The sequence below is a fragment of the Muntiacus reevesi genome, chromosome 2, assembly GCF_963930625.1.
Source record: "Muntiacus reevesi chromosome 2, mMunRee1.1, whole genome shotgun sequence".
NCBI classification, from domain to species: domain Eukaryota; kingdom Metazoa; phylum Chordata; class Mammalia; order Artiodactyla; family Cervidae; genus Muntiacus; species Muntiacus reevesi.
The window spans coordinates 6,980,398-6,998,990 of NC_089250.1; the positions used below are offsets into that span (position 1 = coordinate 6,980,398).

General features: G+C 42.4%; 1 protein-coding gene across 3 annotated transcripts in view; it reads right to left on the reverse strand.

Annotated features, from left to right (window-relative positions):
- The window catches only part of SEL1L2 (SEL1L2 adaptor subunit of SYVN1 ubiquitin ligase), a 55,492-nt gene that overhangs the window by 16,549 nt on the left and 20,350 nt on the right, over positions 1 to 18,593 (reverse strand). For all 3 annotated transcript variants that reach the window (XM_065919541.1, XM_065919540.1, XM_065919539.1), the window contains 5 exons: positions 10,524 to 10,592; positions 9,308 to 9,385; positions 4,699 to 4,761; positions 4,047 to 4,134; positions 831 to 979 (listed from right to left, as the gene is read on the reverse strand). In XM_065919541.1, coding sequence (XP_065775613.1) covers positions 831 to 979; positions 4,047 to 4,134; positions 4,699 to 4,761; positions 9,308 to 9,385; positions 10,524 to 10,592 — 447 coding nt within the window. The remainder of the gene's footprint in view (positions 1 to 830; positions 980 to 4,046; positions 4,135 to 4,698; positions 4,762 to 9,307; positions 9,386 to 10,523; positions 10,593 to 18,593) is intronic.

Consider the following 18,593-nt stretch of genomic DNA (forward strand, 5'->3'; position numbering starts at 1 on the left):
TTTTTTTTTTTTTTAAAGGGCCTTACCGGGCACTGCTGCCCTGTGAGGGCAGCTGATGTGGAAAAGAGGACGAGGGGAAGACAGCGCCTGAGGGTGCAGCTGACAGAACGGTGCGGGAGGTGTGGGGAGGTATGGGGACAACTGTCAACTGAGCTGAACAGCGCTTACGTAACCAGAAGAGGTTAGCATACATAATTCATTAGGAGGATGGCAAAGGAGCAAATTTAAAGATAGATTATTAGCTGGCAGCTTTTGAAACGAATTTCAGAGGGGTCAGATTACAACGTGGAGGTATTTATACTGGTGCAGGGGAAGTGTTTAATAAATCAATGAAGGACATTGAGATCCTAAAAGCATTCTTTTGAAAAGTGCACCACTATTCCAGGTTAAAAGAATTCACTTTCTCAGGTGTCATCCAAATCATCAGAGAACCCTCAGGACCTTGCTTTCCGGGAAGAAGCGGGCTACATTTTCTAGGCTAAATCAAGCCTTTCATTTCCCAAGTTGCAGCTCTCAATCCCTCTAGAAGTGCCAAGTTGCCCTGGCGATTTGATTGAAGACTGGAACAGAGCTCCCTGACTGAATTCTGAGGAGAGCTATGAACTTGATGAAAAGCCAAATGCAAGAGAGAGGGAAGATCGCTTCTCTGCCCCCCTTTCCCAGGCTGAGTTACATCACTGCTCTCCCTCTCTGGCAAATGTCAGTATTCACATTGTCAGCTGGAAGAAACAAGATAATATGTATAAAACCAAAGGCACCACAATTTAGGGACAGTATCACCTCCTCTGTGTGACAAATGAAAAGTACTTCAGAAACAGCTCTTGATTTACCTCCACAGCGGTTCTGCATGATCGCAACACTCCTGTTCCTGTGGCGTACATCTCAGCCAGGTAATAAATGGCTAGGGGCTGCCCACTCTGAGATGCCAAGTAAAAATATTTGAAGGCAAGTTTATAATCCTTCCATACTCCAGAGCCAGCTGAAAAATAAAATCATTTTGAGCCACCCCTTATTTACATTATCTTTTTACATTTTAATCTATGCATGTAATGGTCATAGTGATTCCTGTTATTTTAAATAGGTTGAGAAGAGTCAGGCAAAAGTCAAGCTACTCTCGATCCACTATTTGCAGGGGTGGGGGGGGGGGAAGTTGAATTAGATTAGAAGTAAGAGTGTGGAAATGAGTGTTCTCTGCCCACTCAGCAAACTGGAGAAGGACTGTCTAGTCTCATGAAAATGTCTCCTCAATATGGCACATATTGTTAAAGAAGTTAATGGAAAGGAGGCCAAGTGGTAGTCTCTGGGGACCAGAAGCCCCTCCGTGACGTGTGCTACCATCACTGTCGTCCTTCCATACCAGGGGGCCAGAATAGCTCCTCCCAGACGTAACCATGGAGTTTGGGGCAGGCGACTCCCAGCTCCAAGGGGCCCAGCTCAGACTCAGCTCATGCCTGGGGCAAGGAGAGGTGTTTGGAGATGGTGTGGAGAATCAGCTACTCCCAGAAGCTGGGGTTCTTGTCAGGGTTCTCCCATTACTCCTTTCGTGACTTGGGCACCTTGGGGCATATCCTTTCCAAGAGGAAGGGCTTTCTTTAGGTGGTTCTGACATTGCCTCCCAGCTCTAACATTTCTTAGCCTTTGGAAGCAATGCCGGGTTGCTGCTGAGAGCAGCGGCTCTGCCGGTAGTTCATTTGGGTTAGAATCCCAGATCCACTGAGTGTGTGATCATGTGACACAAGTCATGTAAGACTTGTGACCTCAATATGGCTCAGTTTGCTCATCCATAAACTGTGGGATACCCCGCAAGACGTGTTGAGAGGACTAAATGAGTAAAAACATATCAAGACTTAAATATCAGCCATAACTGTTACCTTAATTTTAGAAGCTTGAGGAAGCTGATGGATCCTGGGGCTGGGACTTGAAATAAACCAGAAGGACAGGCTATCTTAGGCAACCTTCCAAGATATACAGAACAGACTCTCCAGCTGGACTATTGTGGAAAATGCCAGCTGACCTCTAAGCCAGATCTGGCTTCCTGATGATGCATCTGCTCCTGCCCTTGCTCCACCTCTGATGGGACGGACTGAGACAGAATACTCAAGATATATTTGGATTTCTTGGTATGTGTCTTGGTCAATCTCTTCCTCAGTCCTTACAAAAATGATTACAAATCTTCAAGGCTTTCTGAGATCACCTACCTCAATCACTCCACCTTTGTTCTCAGATAATGACTGTACCTCTGAGCGCACTAAAGGAATCCTCTCATTATCTTTCCTCACTTGCCTCTCTCCCTAGATTTACAACTGCACCATTTGTTTCATCATCTCTCCAGTTTTTGAGGACAAGAAATCCCTCCTCTTTATCAAAGCTAGTAAGGCTCCCTGAACCTGATCAGATACTTGCAGATTCGCCTCTGGTCAGGTAAGAACAGAAATGTCACCTAAATTTTTCCAGAACCTCTTCATCAATTATCTCATCTCCCCAATGACACATTAACCACCTCCATTGGCTGACTCTCTTTCATTTTTCTGCAAAAAATTATACTCAAGTCTCTCACCATCTTAAAAACAACTTTCTCTTGATTCTTGGTCTCCCTCATGTTATTATCTCATTTCTCTCCTTCATTTAAAGGCACACTACACTTCCAAGAATATTTGGACCCATCTACCTCTTCACCAGAGACATTACTTTGCCAAAAAAGGTCCATCTAGTCAAGGCTATGGTTTTTCCAGTGTTCATGAGAGTTGGACTGTGAAGAAAGCTGAGCACCAAAGAATTGATGCTTTTGAACTATGGTGTTGGAGGAGACTCTTAGAGTCCCTTGGACTGCAAGGAGATCCAACCAGTCCATCCTAAAGGAGATCAGTCCTGGGTGTTCATTGGAAGGACTGATGCTGAAGCTGAAACTCCAATACTTTGGCCACCTGATGTGAAGAGCTGACTCACTGGAAAAGACCCTGATGCTGGGAGGGATTGGGGGCAGGAGAAGGGGATGACAGATGATGAGATGGCTGGATGGCATCACCAACTCGATGGACATGAGTTTGGGTAAACTCTGGGAGTTGGTGATGGACAGGGAGGCCTGGCGTGCTGCGATTCATGGGGTCACAAAGAGTCGGACACGACTGAGCGACTGAGATGAACTGACTGACTGACCTCTTCACCTCGCATGTACTCCTCAGCCCACTATATCTGGTTTCCCTCTCAACCAGTTCGATGACCTCACAAACATCCTCCTTACAGATAAGTTCCACTTTTTTCAAAAAGTGAGAACCAGGCTTTTCACTGAATTTCAGCAGAGTATCATTCATTTACTCTTTCTTGACATTTCTACCCCTTGTCCTCCTTAAGATAACCTCCTCCCCACCCCATCCCTCTGACTGTGCATTTTCAGTCTTCCTGTGATGACTCTTTCTTTGCCCATATTTTCAATATGGTGCCAAGGATCACCAGGTTTCTTTTTCTTTTTTTCATTTATTTTTATTAGTTGGAGGCTAATTACTTTACAATATTGTAGTGGTTTTTGTCATACATTGACATGAATCAGCCATGGATTTACAAGTATTCTGCATCCCGATCCCCCCTCCCACCTCCCTCTCCACCCGATTCCTCTGGGTCTTCCCAGTGCACCAGGTCTGAGCACTTGTCTCATGCATCCAGCCTGGGCTGGGATCACCAGATTTCTTATAGTGGCCTACCACTTCTTTCTCTCACACTCTCTCTCCGTTCCCTTTGGAAGCTCGGCTACTCTTAACTGACACCTATATGTTGATGCCACCCAAATCTTTCTCTCAAATTTGACCTTTCTTGTGAGTTTCATACTTGCTCAAACTTGGCTTTTAAAGGTGAACTTTCTGGTTGTACCTCATTGCTCCCTCCCCCAAATAGTGTACTTTTCCTTGTCTTCTTCAAATTCCTCCTCAAATTGCTGCCTGATTGTTCTGTCTAAACCATCCACACCAACCCTTTGATTTGTGTTAAAAAAGGAGCAGACTTAATGATGCATTTGTCATCCTAAGTAAAGCAGCCACATGTATAGTACTTACAGTAGTACATGAAGCCTAACTGAAACTGTGCATTGGGCCATCCCTTCTCTGCAGCTTTCTGAAAGTATTTAAGCGCTTCTGCATAATTCTGCAAGATAATTACACTTTGTTACTCAAAGGTACATGCATAACTCCATGGTAACAATTGCCTTCCACTTTTTTAAAGAGTGTAGTTAGTGCCCTATGTGATTTAAGCTAATTAAAATTGTATCAGAAGTGTTACACATTTTATTTCATTATTATATTAGATTCTACTAAGAAATAATTATCTCATTATCATTGTAAATTATGTCTTTTCCTACACTGACAATAGGTTCTGTTAGATATTGGGAGAAGGTCACTGAAAAGACAGAAGTTAAACTAAGAAGATAAATTTATCTATCCAAAAAAAAAATCCTCTTGGGTTAGATGTTTTCTAAGGTTACTTAGAATCTATGATTCTAAGATATTAATTGGGGTTGTTATTCTTGTCACAAGATTACTCTATGTTTCTAGCAAATATTTCACTGGATTATTTTATTTTGTATTATCAGATATGATACTTTGGCAAACCAGGTAATAGACACTAATTCCTTTAAATTAATCAATGGTCATCAATTTCACCCTAGTCAATTTCTGGAAACATGGAAGATGATAAAACTATTTAACTTACCACAGGAACTCCTCTCCCATAAAAGTAAAGAAGACCGAGCCCATGAAGACCAATCGCATTGCCCTAGAATGGGTTTAAAAATCGAAACAAAGTCTTAGAAGAATTTATGATAAGGAAAAGTATTGCAAAATCATTCACAAAATTTGAAACACGCACAATAGGAAGTGAATTAAGGCAGGTTAACTAGGCAGTTGGCATTATTCTGACCCTCTCTACTTTCTCTTTCCACACTTCTATAGCCCCCTTCTGACCAGAAAAGAGGGAAATGGCAGTCACATTTTTCCTCCAATCTTCTTTTTCTTACGTTTTTTAAAATTGGAGAATGATTGCCTTATGACATGAAATCAATTTCTGCCATACAACAGTATGAATCAGTTATAAGTATACAAATACCCCTCCCTCTTGAACCTCTGTCCCAATCTTTCATTCAGCATTTCTTCAAGGATTGCTTTGTGAGACTCCACAACAGGCATCGGGCAGAGGTAGGAGGTGAAAGTCAAAAGATAATGAGGCAAACCAGACAGCCCCTGCAATGGCTAAAGACAGCCTGACAGGTCCGTGGGCTGTGACACGCTAAGAAAGACCTCTTAATCATGGCAAAGGCAGTGAGTCCTATCGTGGAAACAGAGGGATGGTGTTGTGGGTACCCCAGAAGAGGGACACTCAACTGCCTGCAGGACTGAGCAGAATGAGTCATTAGAGGTGGTGACATTTGAGCTGGGTCTTAAAGGATGTGTAGGAATTTTTCAGAAGGGAGGAGCCTATCTAAACGCTTGTTACCTGCTTTGGGCAAAGGAGGTTAATGTAAGTGGCCAAATAACATTTTAGAGACTGTGGATTTCAATCTAGCCATGGTGGATGGTAAAGCACAGTAGGCCTATGCTTTTTTATTCAAATTTTACTGTTTATTAGGTTTATAGTATTTCCTCAGAAACTTAAGTTCTGATAGAAAACACTCCAAATTTCTTTTTACTGCCTAAACATATTCATTTGTAATTATTTTTAATAATTTGATAATTGAAATGTAATTATTGCAGATACAGATAGAGTACTCCTCGGTGAGACAGAAATTGCACATAACTAGAGACAGCATAGTTCAACAACTATTTCAAGATGCTTAACTTTGAACCTATCTATATTCAAAGGGCCAGCTAGTGTAAGAATTTTTGAGGACAATCTATGTGCATTTCAAACAGCTGGTATATGTCTACCATCCTTTTCTCTCTTCTCACCTGACTATGTCAACCTGTAGACCCAGGAGCTTGGAGACAGTCTGCTCTGAGGGTAAAGCCTAGTGTGATACATGTGGTAAAGTATTGAATCTATTTCCTTTTAGCTACCCTCATTTATTTATTTTTTATATTTTTTTATGTAGACCATTTTCAAAGTCTTTACTGTTACAATATTGCTTCTCTTGTTTCATGTTTTGTATTTTGGGCTTGAGGCTTGTGAGATCTTAGCTCTCCAATCAAGGATTGAACTCGCACTCCCTGTATTGCAAGCAGAAGTCTTAACCACTGGACCACCAGGGAAGTCCCTATCTTTATTTAGATGTTGAGAGAAATGAGAGGGAAGGGAAATGAGAGGAAGGAAAAGGGAAGGAGGCAGAAAGAGAAAGGTTAGAATAGTGGAGACAAATTCCTTTCTTTCTTTAAGAGAGTCCCTGGGGAGCCAGGGGCTCACTGGACGACTCACCAATGGTTTAAGGCCCAGAGTAATGGACATGAGTTTGCGCAAGCTCCAGGAGATGGTGAAGGACAGGGAAGCCTGGCGTGCTGCAGTCCATGGGGTCACGGGTCACAAAGAGTCAGACACGACTTAACGACTAAGCAACAGCAAAACCTGCTCAGAACATTCAGATCAAAAGCAGCCGACTCAGATGCCCCCAGAGCCATGCAGGTAATGTAAGACGTGCCTAAGCCAGGTTATGGGGGAGAGGTGGAGACTGGGGCGAGCCAAGAGCGCCTGCATGTCTAAAGGCAGCGGCGCCTCCTCCTCTCTGCTGTGGCCCACTGTCCTCACGTGGAACGGCCACCTCATGTGCTCAGTTCTTCTCATTTTCCAAGAAAAGCTGGACATCCAGATTTTGATATGAAATTTCCTAATTTTTAAAACTCCTTCCAAGCCGAAAAAAAACATATGCGTGGGCAACCCCTCTCCTTATACACAACTTCCACTTAGGGCTCAGTGCTCTTGCTGAGATGAACTGACACGAACCTAGGGAGCAGATGCTCGTGTTAGGGAAATACTCAAAGAACTCCTATGAGGAACTGAAACCGCGGCCGTACTCTCGGTGGAGAGACGTGGCCTTCAGACAGGAGGAGGGAAGGCATGGGGGTAGAAGCAGTGAAGTTCTAGCAGTAGTTAGAGTGGACAAGGGCACGTTCAGAAGGGGGAGGGCATGAAGTGTGCCGGGGAGGCAGGGAAGGCTGTGTGGAGGGACAGAGGACTGAACTCTGCGCAGGGGGCGGGGGTTCAGAATGATTCTGGGAAGGGAGAGGGGACGGCAAAAGTGTGAGGATGGAGCTGGATGCCGTGTCCACGGTCGTGAGAGAGAAAACCAGAAGAATATGGTCCAGCTTGGGCCCAGCATCACACTGGATGACTACTGTTCATGTTTCTGAGTAAGATACAAGTCAGAAAATCCATAGCTTTGCATCCTGGTACTGATATGAGTTGGAAACAAATTTAAAAAGCAGCAGTTAAAACAAAACAAAACATCTGTATGCCTTCTTTGGAGAAATGTCTGTTTAGTTCTTTGGCCCATTTAAAAAACAGTAAAAGAAGATTATGGGACTTCCTTGGTGGCTCAGTGGTGAAGAATCTGCCTGTGTTCGATCCCTGGTCTGGGAAGATCCCATATGCCACTGGGCAACTAAAAATGTGCTGCCACTGCTGAAGCCTGTGAGCCCTAGAGCCCGTGCTCCGCTGTAAGAGGGAGGAGCCACCGCAACAACAGAGGAGCCTCTGCTCATTGCAACTGGAGAAAAGCCCGTGCAGCAATGAAGACCCAGCACAGCTGAGAGATGGTCATCCAAAATTTTAAAAAATAGCAGCATACACGTGTGTAGGAGTGGCAGACAGAAGCTCTACACTTTGGTAGTGAGCCCAGGAGAAGTCTAATAAACTGTCCTGCAGATGATAAAGGGTTACATGCTCATGTTTACCTGATGCCATTCAGAAGAACGACCTTAAATACAGTGTTAGATTTCCTCCATAAAGGAGGGTAGCTCAGACTTAGGACAGATCACAACTGGTTACACAGCCCTGGACAGCTTGGGGGCTGGATTCATTGACACACTCAGCTCCCTGGCGTTTTGCTCCTCTAGCTGACAGACCAGCACTATTTGCTGTTCCGTTACCCTGCCTCTTTTTCAGTCTGCTCTCCTTGTCACCCTAATCTAATGGTATTCTGGATGACTGTCTTGCTGAGCAACAATTTCATATAAATTACAAGGGAGGGGAGCCGACTACCAGCCTTCTCAGTAATTTACACCATAATAGCAGCAGTTCCGAGGTGCTAGTCATTTATAAATAGGCTCCTAAAGCAGCGTGTGGGCTTTTAAAAGGCATGAACAGTTGAAAATATTCCCCATTTGAGCACATCTCTACTGCCAGTGTTGCAGTAAGATGGTGTAAGACAACAAAAGGCTTCCTACCCCGCTGGGATAGAACGTTCATCAAGGCTGCTCTCCAATGTTAGGGTGGTGGGTGCTGCTCTGAGGATGTCTTTTATGCACCAAAGGGCTTTAGGGGAGCCTGTTAAACTTCACCTGACAGACTCAGCCTCACTGAGCTTAGGAACCAAGGCAGGCACCTCAATGGCAGGAGCCACACTCCATGATTCCTCTGTTTCCTCACAGATCCAATCCCTTCTGCCTTGGATATGCTTTGAAATTCACTCTACCTAACAGGCCCCAGACTTAGAAAGATAATAGCTGACACACAGCACGTACTATGCACCAGGCACTGCTTCAAGTATTTTTAATATGAGGCACAAAACTGTTGACTCATTAAATCCTGAAAACAACAATATAAGGCAAGTGTTCTTATATTCTCATTTTATAGACAGGGAAATTGAGAAGCGGAGAGGTTAAGTAACCTGTCTACAGTCACACAGCTGAAGAATTGGCCTTCGAACCAGGGATTCTGTCTCCAGAGCTGTGCTCTCAGCCATCTCATCCTGGCTCTTGGACAGTCTTCTGCCTGAGCCAGAGATTTTGCGTAAGGTCAGAGGAGAGAAAACTGGGCATTTCTTGGTTATCTTTTTACTCAACTTACCGTAGTTACTGATTAACTTTGCTCTGCCCTCATCTCTTTTGTTTCCTGAGCTAGATGGCTTCATGTACTACATGGTGGAGGGGATGCTGAACTTCCGTCTGGCCTCCAGCTAGGATGCTATCTTCCATTTACCAAGAAGGCAAGATGGGTCTCTGCCTACCCCAACCTTCTATTTTATTGTCAGTGACACCGTTCTGTACCAGGATCCTACGCTCCTCCCAGGCCCGTTAATTTGGCATGGGGCTTTAGAGTTAACGCTTCAGACCCAGTCTGCATGTTAATACAGGCAAATGTTTTCACATGTCTGCAGGATGGGCTGGGTACATACCTTACTAGCGGCCATAGAAAAGTATTTGAAAGCAGTAGCATTATTTTGTGGTGCTGCAGCATTTCCTTCTAAATACATCTACAAAAAAAGAAACACACACACACACACACACAAATAAAAAGATGTAAAAACTAAAGATTTCGAGGGCGATGAAAATGTTTTAGAACGACATCGAGGTGATGATGGCACAACACGTTGAATGTAGTAAATGTCGCTGAAGCACACACTTTAAAATGGTTAATTTTATGTTATTTGAATTTCTCCTCATTTTTAATAAAAGGAAAATAAGGATACAATCTAGTACACACACTCTAGAGTACCTCACCTAAGGGTGAGAAAAGAATCCTATTGGTGTTTTTTTCATGTTCCCTTGCATCTAAATTTACTGTATGGAGTACTTCTGGAAGCCGGGCACTTGTCCCCATGGTTACTGATTCAGACTGGCCGTGGGAGCCAAGGGCAGTGCGCAGGGGAGTGAGTGGTCCTGGAAGGAGAGAAGGGGCCTCTCCAGAGGAACCTTCCACAAAGGTTCCTCCCATCAGCCAGGGAGGACCTGGTTCTTTGGTCAGTCTGGAGCTGGTTCTCCTTCCAGGGACGGCGGGAGGAGGCACCGCACTGGGGGGAGGTCTGTCCCAGGGTTTGATGTACAACTAGATCAGATCTCCTGTTATACACCAGGGGTTCATGGGGAGGGCTCCAAGTTACGCTCAGCCAGGAGCCCTGGGCCACCGATACTTTCAAAGACTGCTTTGGGGTAAGGAATAGTTAGGGAGTTTGGGACTGATGTGTACACACTGCTATGTTTTAAATGGATAACCGACAAGGACAGAATGTATAGCACTTGGAACTCTGCTCAATGTTATGTGGCAGCCTGGATGGGAGGGAGGTTTGGAGGAGAATGGATACATGTATGTGTATGACTGAGTCTCTCTGCTGTCCACTTGAAACTATCACAATATTGTTAACAGCTATACTCCAATATAAAATTAAAACTTAAAAAAAGACTGCTTTTGGTACCCCAGATAAAGACCACTATTGTATGGGACTTCTTCCCAAACTGTCACTTCAAGAATACCTCTGTCAGTTTATAGCTGAAGGCCCTGCCTAGCTGCTTTCATGAAAAAGGTGGGCAGACCTATTACCCTACACTGGTTCAGTTAGCTGGTACTACTAGGTTTTAAGAAATGAAAACTATTGATCAAGATGAAGCTTGTACCTTTCCTATAAATGCCATAGCATTTGCGCTCCCAGCTTTTGCTGCCTTTAAGAAGTAGTATAATGCTTTCTGGAGAGAAAAGGAACAGCATTATTGACAGTTATAAACATATCCTGTAAAATAGCTTTTGCATTAAATTTTATTTCATTTGACATGCATTAAAAAATATCTGTGAAATGCCTACTTGGTTTAAGGCACTCACTACTCCAAGTGCTATTTCAGTCATGAACCTGAAGAGTGGGAGATGAATATATATTTCATACATACAGTTTTAGAATGTGAAGGCTTGTTTTTCACATTTGGAAAGGCATCATGGGCATGTTGCTTTGTGGAGGAGAGATAAATCCCAGCTGTAGAACTAAATACTCCATTATTTTTAAAAAACTACACTTGCATGTTGACAGTATGTACTTAATGTGTAAGGCAGTCTGTGTAACTGGCAGAACTGGATACACAGCACCCTAATGTTCACGGTGCAGGAGGAGCAAGGCCAGACATGCCTGTTGCCTACTAGGAGCAGGTCTCTGCAGAGGCGACCTCAGACCAGTTCTTGCCAAAGGAAATCAGAGGGGGCCAGCAAAACCTTCTGACTCTCTCTGGGTCATAACATTAAATGAAATGCTCAGTCTAAATGCATGGGAGTGGACATGTCTCTTGCTGCCTCATTCCTCAGGCCTCCTCCTGACCATCCCTAAGTTCTCTTCAGAGACTTCGTGGAGAATTAAAGAAATAAGTCCCAGGAATGAGAAATGAAGACATGCTCCGAAGTGTCTTAGTAGGACACAACTTTCCTCTCTTTAAAAAGCCTTGACTGATTGTAAGGATCTGCAATTGATGGGCAGTGATCTGCCCCTTCCCAAAGAGAAGAGAACGCTTAAGGAAGAAATGTAGGTAGTTCTTTTATATGTAAACTTTCTCTAGAAATATCGGCAATTTATTTGAGAGCTGTACACATTATGTCCACAAGTCGGTCTGCCGTGGACATAAAGTAAACACAAAAGCCACCATCCTGGACCTCATCACATCATGGATCCATTCATCCACCCATCCTTCTCCTCTTCACTTATCCTTTCAAGATCTTGACTGATACCTGTCATACGTATGGTAATATGCTAGGTATCACAGGTGATTTACAGACGAACAAAACCCACTGTGCTTACTTTGCTTCTTAGCAACACTGCTGTGAAAAAGTAGATGTAAATAGCAATGACAATAAGTGAAATGTAGAATAAAAGGAACACTAAAAAGAATTAGAGGGGTTTAGAATAACAGAAATTATACCTAGTTCTTTTAAACATTTTACAAGATTTTTCTTCCTTAATCTTCAAAACAGCAGTGTAAAGAAGGTATTACTAATATCTGAGCTATTTAGTGACAGTTGGGGTCAAGAAGCCAATATTGGCATCCTGCCAGCAGCCTAAATCCAATTCCCATGCACCTGGCACTCTGCCTTCATGGTTTAAAGAACCAGGGCTCAAATGATAAAGGTCACACAAAAGATGGAGAGGATTCACCACACACAGGGCATCAGAGGCTGAGGGAACAACATGAGCAAAGAATGGAGATGGGAGTGTCCCTAGTGTGTCCAAGAAATAGTCGTTACTTCAGTATGGCTGAAGTAGAACATTCAAAAACTAAGATGCGCTAAAATGTGATGGGACAATATTATTAACAGGCTAAGGACTTTTATTTTGTTTGGTTTAAAAATAGAAACCAGTGGAGATTCGTGAGCACGAGGGTGTGTTGAAACAAATGCTGCTGAAAATGTCTGGAATAACGTAGGTGTCAGTTGGATAGCAGAAAATTGTAGCAATGCATGATTTACTATACCAATTACATATTGGCAAATAAATCAAATGTATGATAAAATGTATGATTTACTAATCACATTTATCAAAGAACATAAATATAAAAAAATATTTCTTATGAATATCCCTGTTGAACCAAGACCCAAATACATCCATCGAGAACCATAATGTGTGCAAGTCACAGTGTAGCTGGCCTTGTTTCCCCATTCATGTTCTCCTCTTCTGTGCACTTGGGCACTCTGTCTTTCCCCATCATAGCACGCATCCATTGATCTAATTATCTGCTTAATTTTCTGTTTCCCCCAATGTTGAATCCTCTGTACTTAGCACAGTGTCTATTGTATATTAGGCAGTCAGAAAATGTTTCTAGGATGAATGAATGAGTGAGTGGATGAAAGAATAAATTTGTTAATCTCTAAAACAAAGGGACTGAATTTTAATCTTTATGGTCCCTTCCAGCTCTAAAATTATGATTTTATAAACTTATTTTCAAAGTCCAGTTTTAGAATTTGGGCTCAAATATTTGGCATTAGAGAGTTACTCTGTGGGAAACTAGATTTGAGCTGTTAAAAGAGAATAACCTATTCCCCAGAAGCAAATAAGAATCCTGGAGTTTTTCCCCATCCTTCAATATAATGAGCCCATAAAGACCAAAAATTGAGGATCTAATTTCTCCTTCCACTTTCCTTGCTTACTTGGCATCTCAGTTCTCTTTAATTTCTCTTTACATTAACCTGCCTTTAATGCTGGGCTTCCCAGGTAGCTCAGTGGTAAAGAATCTGCCTGCCAATGTAGGAAATGCATGTTTGATCCCTGGGTGGGGAAGATCTCCTGGAGAAGGAAATGGCAACCCACTCCAGTATTCTTGCCTGGAAAATGTCACGGACAGAGGAGCCTGGCAGGCTACAGTCCATAGGGCTGCAAAGAGTCAGACATTACTGAGCGCACATGTCTCTAAAGCTATTGTTTCAACTGCATAAACATTTACTAAACACTCTGTGAAAGTATCTGGCAAGCTACTTCAATGGTCATGCATGGGCCAACCTGCATTCTTGCCCTCAGAGTCAAGTATTCGTCCATCCATTCATCTATCCATCTGTTGCAGCCTGCATATTTTGGTTCCCCCGCAAATCCATATGTTGAAAACCTACTATCCAACGTGATGGTATTAGGAAGTGAAGTTTCTGAGAGGTGACTGGCAGAGTCCTCAGGAATGGGATTAGTGCTCTTGAAAAAGGCCCCAGAGAGCTAGCTTGACCCTTCTGCCAGGTAGGGATACAAGGAAAAGTCTATAAATTGTAAGAGGGCCCTCACCCAAACATGGTGGCACCCTGATCTCAGACTTCCAGTCCCCAAAACTGTGAGAAAATAAAGTTCCATTGTGTATAAGCTACAGAGTACACCGTATTTTTGTCATAATGGTTCAAACAAAAACACGATCCATCCATCCATCCATCTTTCAAATATTTACTGAGCACCTACCATCATATTTTACTGATTATAAGATGTATACTCCCCATCTCTCATTTTAATCAGGACATTTTTTACTATCAATGGCATCATATAATTTATATTGGCAGTGTTTTCTCTTGCTCAGTAAAACATAATGTGTCTTATAACTGATGGTGTCTCAGGATGAAATATAGTGTGTCTTAGGCATTATGCTAAGTGAAGTTTTATTATTTGAATGCATATCTGTCTTTTTTTTTAACTGAAAATGATTTTTCATTGGTTCTAAGAAAATCCCTAGTTTAATCAGTTTGCAATGTTTCCTCTAGAATGAAATGCCAAGAGAATGTGTTGTTCTAAAAATATTTGGGAATACTTATTTTATATCAGGCTCTGTAAAATACTCTTAAAAGGGGTAGCATTAGCTCTCTTCTTTTTAATGGACGGCAGAGTGGACAAAGCAGTTGCCTTTACATGTTTGATATTATTCCTCTGCTAGGTGTAACTTAATTATGCTTTGTCCACTTTAATAACATGCACCAAAACACCCAGCTTTTCCTAATCCAATTCATCCTGGGCCCATATATATTTAGAAATGCAAATAACATTAAAACGTATGTATACAAATTCAAGACAATGTAATCAAGAATTGCATATACAATACTTTCCAATAATTAAAAATCTTGTGGGGAGGAGATGGTGAAAGTGTTGTCTATAGTGACAACTCATGAGAGAAATTAATTCAGTCAAACAATGAGGGGGGTGAAAAAATCAAGCTAGTCATTTCTAGGTATTTTGATTTTTAATTTGCTGGACAGTGCTGGGACAGGACTAGGAAAGGTCAGTTTTCATTTCAATGCCAGAGAAAATCAGTGCCAAAGAATGCTCAAACTACTGCGCAATTGCACTCATCTCACACGCTAGCAAAGTAATGCTCAAAATTCTTCAAGCTAGGCTTCAACAGTGCATAAATCGAGATCTTCCAGAAGTTCAGCCTAGATTTAGAAAAGGCAGAGGAACCAGAGATCAATTGCCAACATCTGTTGGATCATAGAAAAAGTAAAAGAATTCCAGAAAAACATCTTCTTCTGCAATTCATTGACTATGCTAAAGTCTTTGACTGTGTAGATCACAACAAACTGTGGAAAATTCTTAAAGAGATGGGAATACCAGACCATCTCACTTGCCTTCTGAGAAATTTGTATGAAGGACAAGAAGAAACAGAACTGGACATGGAGCAACAAACTGGTTCCAAACTGGAAAAAGGAGTATGCCTCAAGGCTATATATTGTCACCCCGCTTACTTAATTTATATGCAGAGTACATCGTGTGAAATTCTGGGCTGGATGAAGCACAAGCTGGAATCTAGATTGCTGGGAGAAATATCAACAACCTCAGATATGCAGATGACACCAGCCTTATGGCAGAAAGCCAAGAAGAACTAAAGAGCCTCTTGATGAAGTTGAAAGAGGAGAGTGAAAAAGCTGGCTTAAGACTCAACGTTCAAAAAACTAAGACCATGGCATCTGGTCCCATCACTTCATGGTAAACAGATGGGGAAACAATGGAAACAGGGACAGACTTTATTTTGGGGGGGCTCCAAAATCACTGCAGATGGGGACTACAGCCATGAAATTAAAAGACGCTTGCTCCTGCGAAGAAAAGCTATGACCAACCTAGACAGCACATTAAAAGCAGAGACATTACTTTTCCAACAAAGGTCCGCCTAGTCAAGGCTATGATTTTTCCAGTAGTCACGTATGGATGTGAGAGTTGGGCTATAAAGAAGGGTGAGTGCCATAGAACTGATGCTTTTGAACTGTGGTGTTGGAGAAGACTCTTGAGAGTCCCTTAGACAGCAAGGAGATCCAACCAGTCCATCCTAAAGGAAATCAGTCCTGAATATTCATTGGAAGGACTGATGCTGAAGATGAAACTCCAATACTTTGGCCACCTGATGCAAAGAGCCAACTCATTGGAAAAGACCCTGATGCTGGGAAAGATTGAAGGCAGGAGGAGAAGGGGACGACAGAAGATAAGATGGTTGGATGGCATCACTGACTTGATGGACATGAGTTTGAGCAAGCTCCAGGAGATGGTGAAGGACCGGGAAGCCTGGAGTGCCACAGTCCATGGGGTCACAAAGAGTCAGGCATGACTGAGTGACTGGACAACAACAAGTAGGCATCACTTATATTTATAAAGAGCCTCACAATAATTTTCTTTGGTAGACTAAAACATTAGCATACTGGCTCAAGTGGTGATTCTTAGGCTGAGAAATAACACCTAATTCTTAGGATGCTGTCATTCATTTACTCAGTAGACAGTAAGTACCTAATACATACCAGGTACTGATCTAAGTATAGGACACACATTAGTGAATAAGATGGATAAGAATTCACATTGCACTGCAGGAAGACAGTTAACAAGCCAAGATCAGTAAAGTACAAGAAATGAGAGGGTCTAGAAAAAAATAAACACAGCATGATAGGATAAGTGATTTTAAAAAAGAAAAGGTAGAATTGATCAAGAAAATCCTCTCTGAGGAAGTAAGATTTTGAGGATAAGAAGCTAGCCATGGGGAGATCTTCCCACTCCTCTCTGCACATTTCACACTATTCCAAGTTGATTTTGGTGCAGCTAAGCTGTGGCAAGTTGCAAAAATAGCCATAATACTTTGCAGGTCTGCCTATTAAGAGAAGTTCTTTTTCCTATTCTTTCAATGCTGGCTGACCTTGTAACTTACTTTGGCCAAAAGAATATGGCAGAATAGGTTCTGTCAGTTCTGACCCTAAGCCTCAGGAGACTTTCACTATTGCATTTGTAAAACATTTGACTGCCATGTAAAAAGCATGGGCCTACTGGCTGGAGGATGAGAGCATGAGGAGAGACCAAGTCATCCTAGCTGCCATGGACCAGGCCATCATAAATCAGTAAGCCCTGGTCAAAACTCTAGCAAACTATAGATGTGGGAACAAGCCCAGCCAAGATCAGAAGAATTACTCAGCTGAACCCCGGTATAACTACTGACCTGCCAAAATCGTGAATTAAATAAATGGTGGTTGTGTTAGGCTACCTAAGTTTGGGGGTGGTTTATGATGGCAGCCTGAGCTAACTGGTAAGCCAATGAGTCTTGAGGTCTGATGCCTTGACGGGAATCCTTCATCCAAGTTCAGGTTTCTTTAGGCTAAGGAAAACACGAAGGATCAGCTTGTGCTTGCCTAACTGCTGGGATGGTTCTGGAATTAAACCAGTCTTTTTGAGATGTCTGGATGGGAAGAATGGGGCCCAACCTACCCAGAGAAAATTAGAAGCAACCTGAGTGATTGCATCATTCCTTTTTCTTGCTTTATGAATAAGAAAACTAGATATCAATGGCTGATGTTTTTTAAACTTGTTTCTTTATTTTGCTCAGGTCAAGAGTAAGTAAGTTTTAACTTGAGTTTAAGTAAGTTTTAATGAAAGGAGCACAGGCTTTGAATACAGAAATACTGAGTTGGACTTTTATTTCTTAACACTCTTACTGCCTAGCTGTGAGATTTGAAGCAATTTACATCATCTATCCAGCCTCAGCTTCTCATCTGTAAAACTGAGCTAATGCGTGTGAATGAGCCCATAGCAGAGCTTGTCTGGGTCATTCAGCTGAGGCCCGACTGCCTAGCTGTTGCTGCTACAGCACCAGAATCTTCTACTGCCAGTCTCGGGACTGCGCCTCCTTCTCACCTGGAGGCAGCTATAGCTCCCATCTGGTGTTCATGCAGATGCAGTTGAGTGGAAGTGCTTAGCTTTGTGGAGTTTTTTATACTCTACAAAGGTTAGGCGGCATTCTGTACAGGCGTGGTTTTGGTGCCTTCACAATCAAATTCTGTCTTTATGGAAAATGGGAACTTCTTCCCAGTTTTGCATCTCATAGTTAGCAGAAGAAACTCATTACAGGCTGAAATCTGATGTTGGCATAATATTGTGAATCCAGAAGTTCTCACCCAAGAAGCTAATACCTTAGTTGAAGACCTTCAGTTGAGCTGTCCTGGGATGGATGCATATGTTTATTTCAATTGCTACCTATTTTATTGCATTTTATAAAACTAACTTTGACATTTACCTAATGCATATAGTACCTCATATAAAACACAAACTATGGTGCCAAAGATACATTCATAAAATAACAATCTAAAGTGAAACAGAAAGTAAAAACAGTTCAGATTTTTATGTAACTGCTGTAAAAGTAGCTATTTCTATTGCTTAGCCATTGGGATTGAAGTAGAGCAAATACTCCTTTGAGATGGTGGGCACATGGCTCCTATAAAATGACAAGGGTACAAAGTCATCTTTTAAGAAGAATCTCAGTTACTTCCCCAGATGTGTGGGGATCTAGGGCCTTAAAACTACAATCAGGGTTGAGACAAGACCTCGTCCAGGGGCTTTGGCATCTTACTGAAGAGGATCCGGTGTAGATTGAGTTTATTTTCTTTTTTCTCCACCATATATTTGAATTGTTAATTGTCTAACTTCAATGGTATAAAGCAAGGTTAAGCAAAGCGATTGAAAGGAGCTTTACAAATTTATAAAGAAGCTTAATAATATACCCAATTATGTTGGAAGCAGCCTCTCCTCTGATTTAGCTAAAGGGGGTTGAGGCTGGTCCTCAGGATCCTTGGCAGGAAAGTCCCAGGTGGACTTGCCACAGCTGGCCTTAGGGGAGAGAGCGTGTCCTCCCCACCCGGCCCCAGTGCAGCTGTGAGTATGGGTGGGAAGCGGGGGGGTTCAGTGGGAGCCTGGAAACTCCTTGCCCCAGCTACTCTTTCACAGGCCT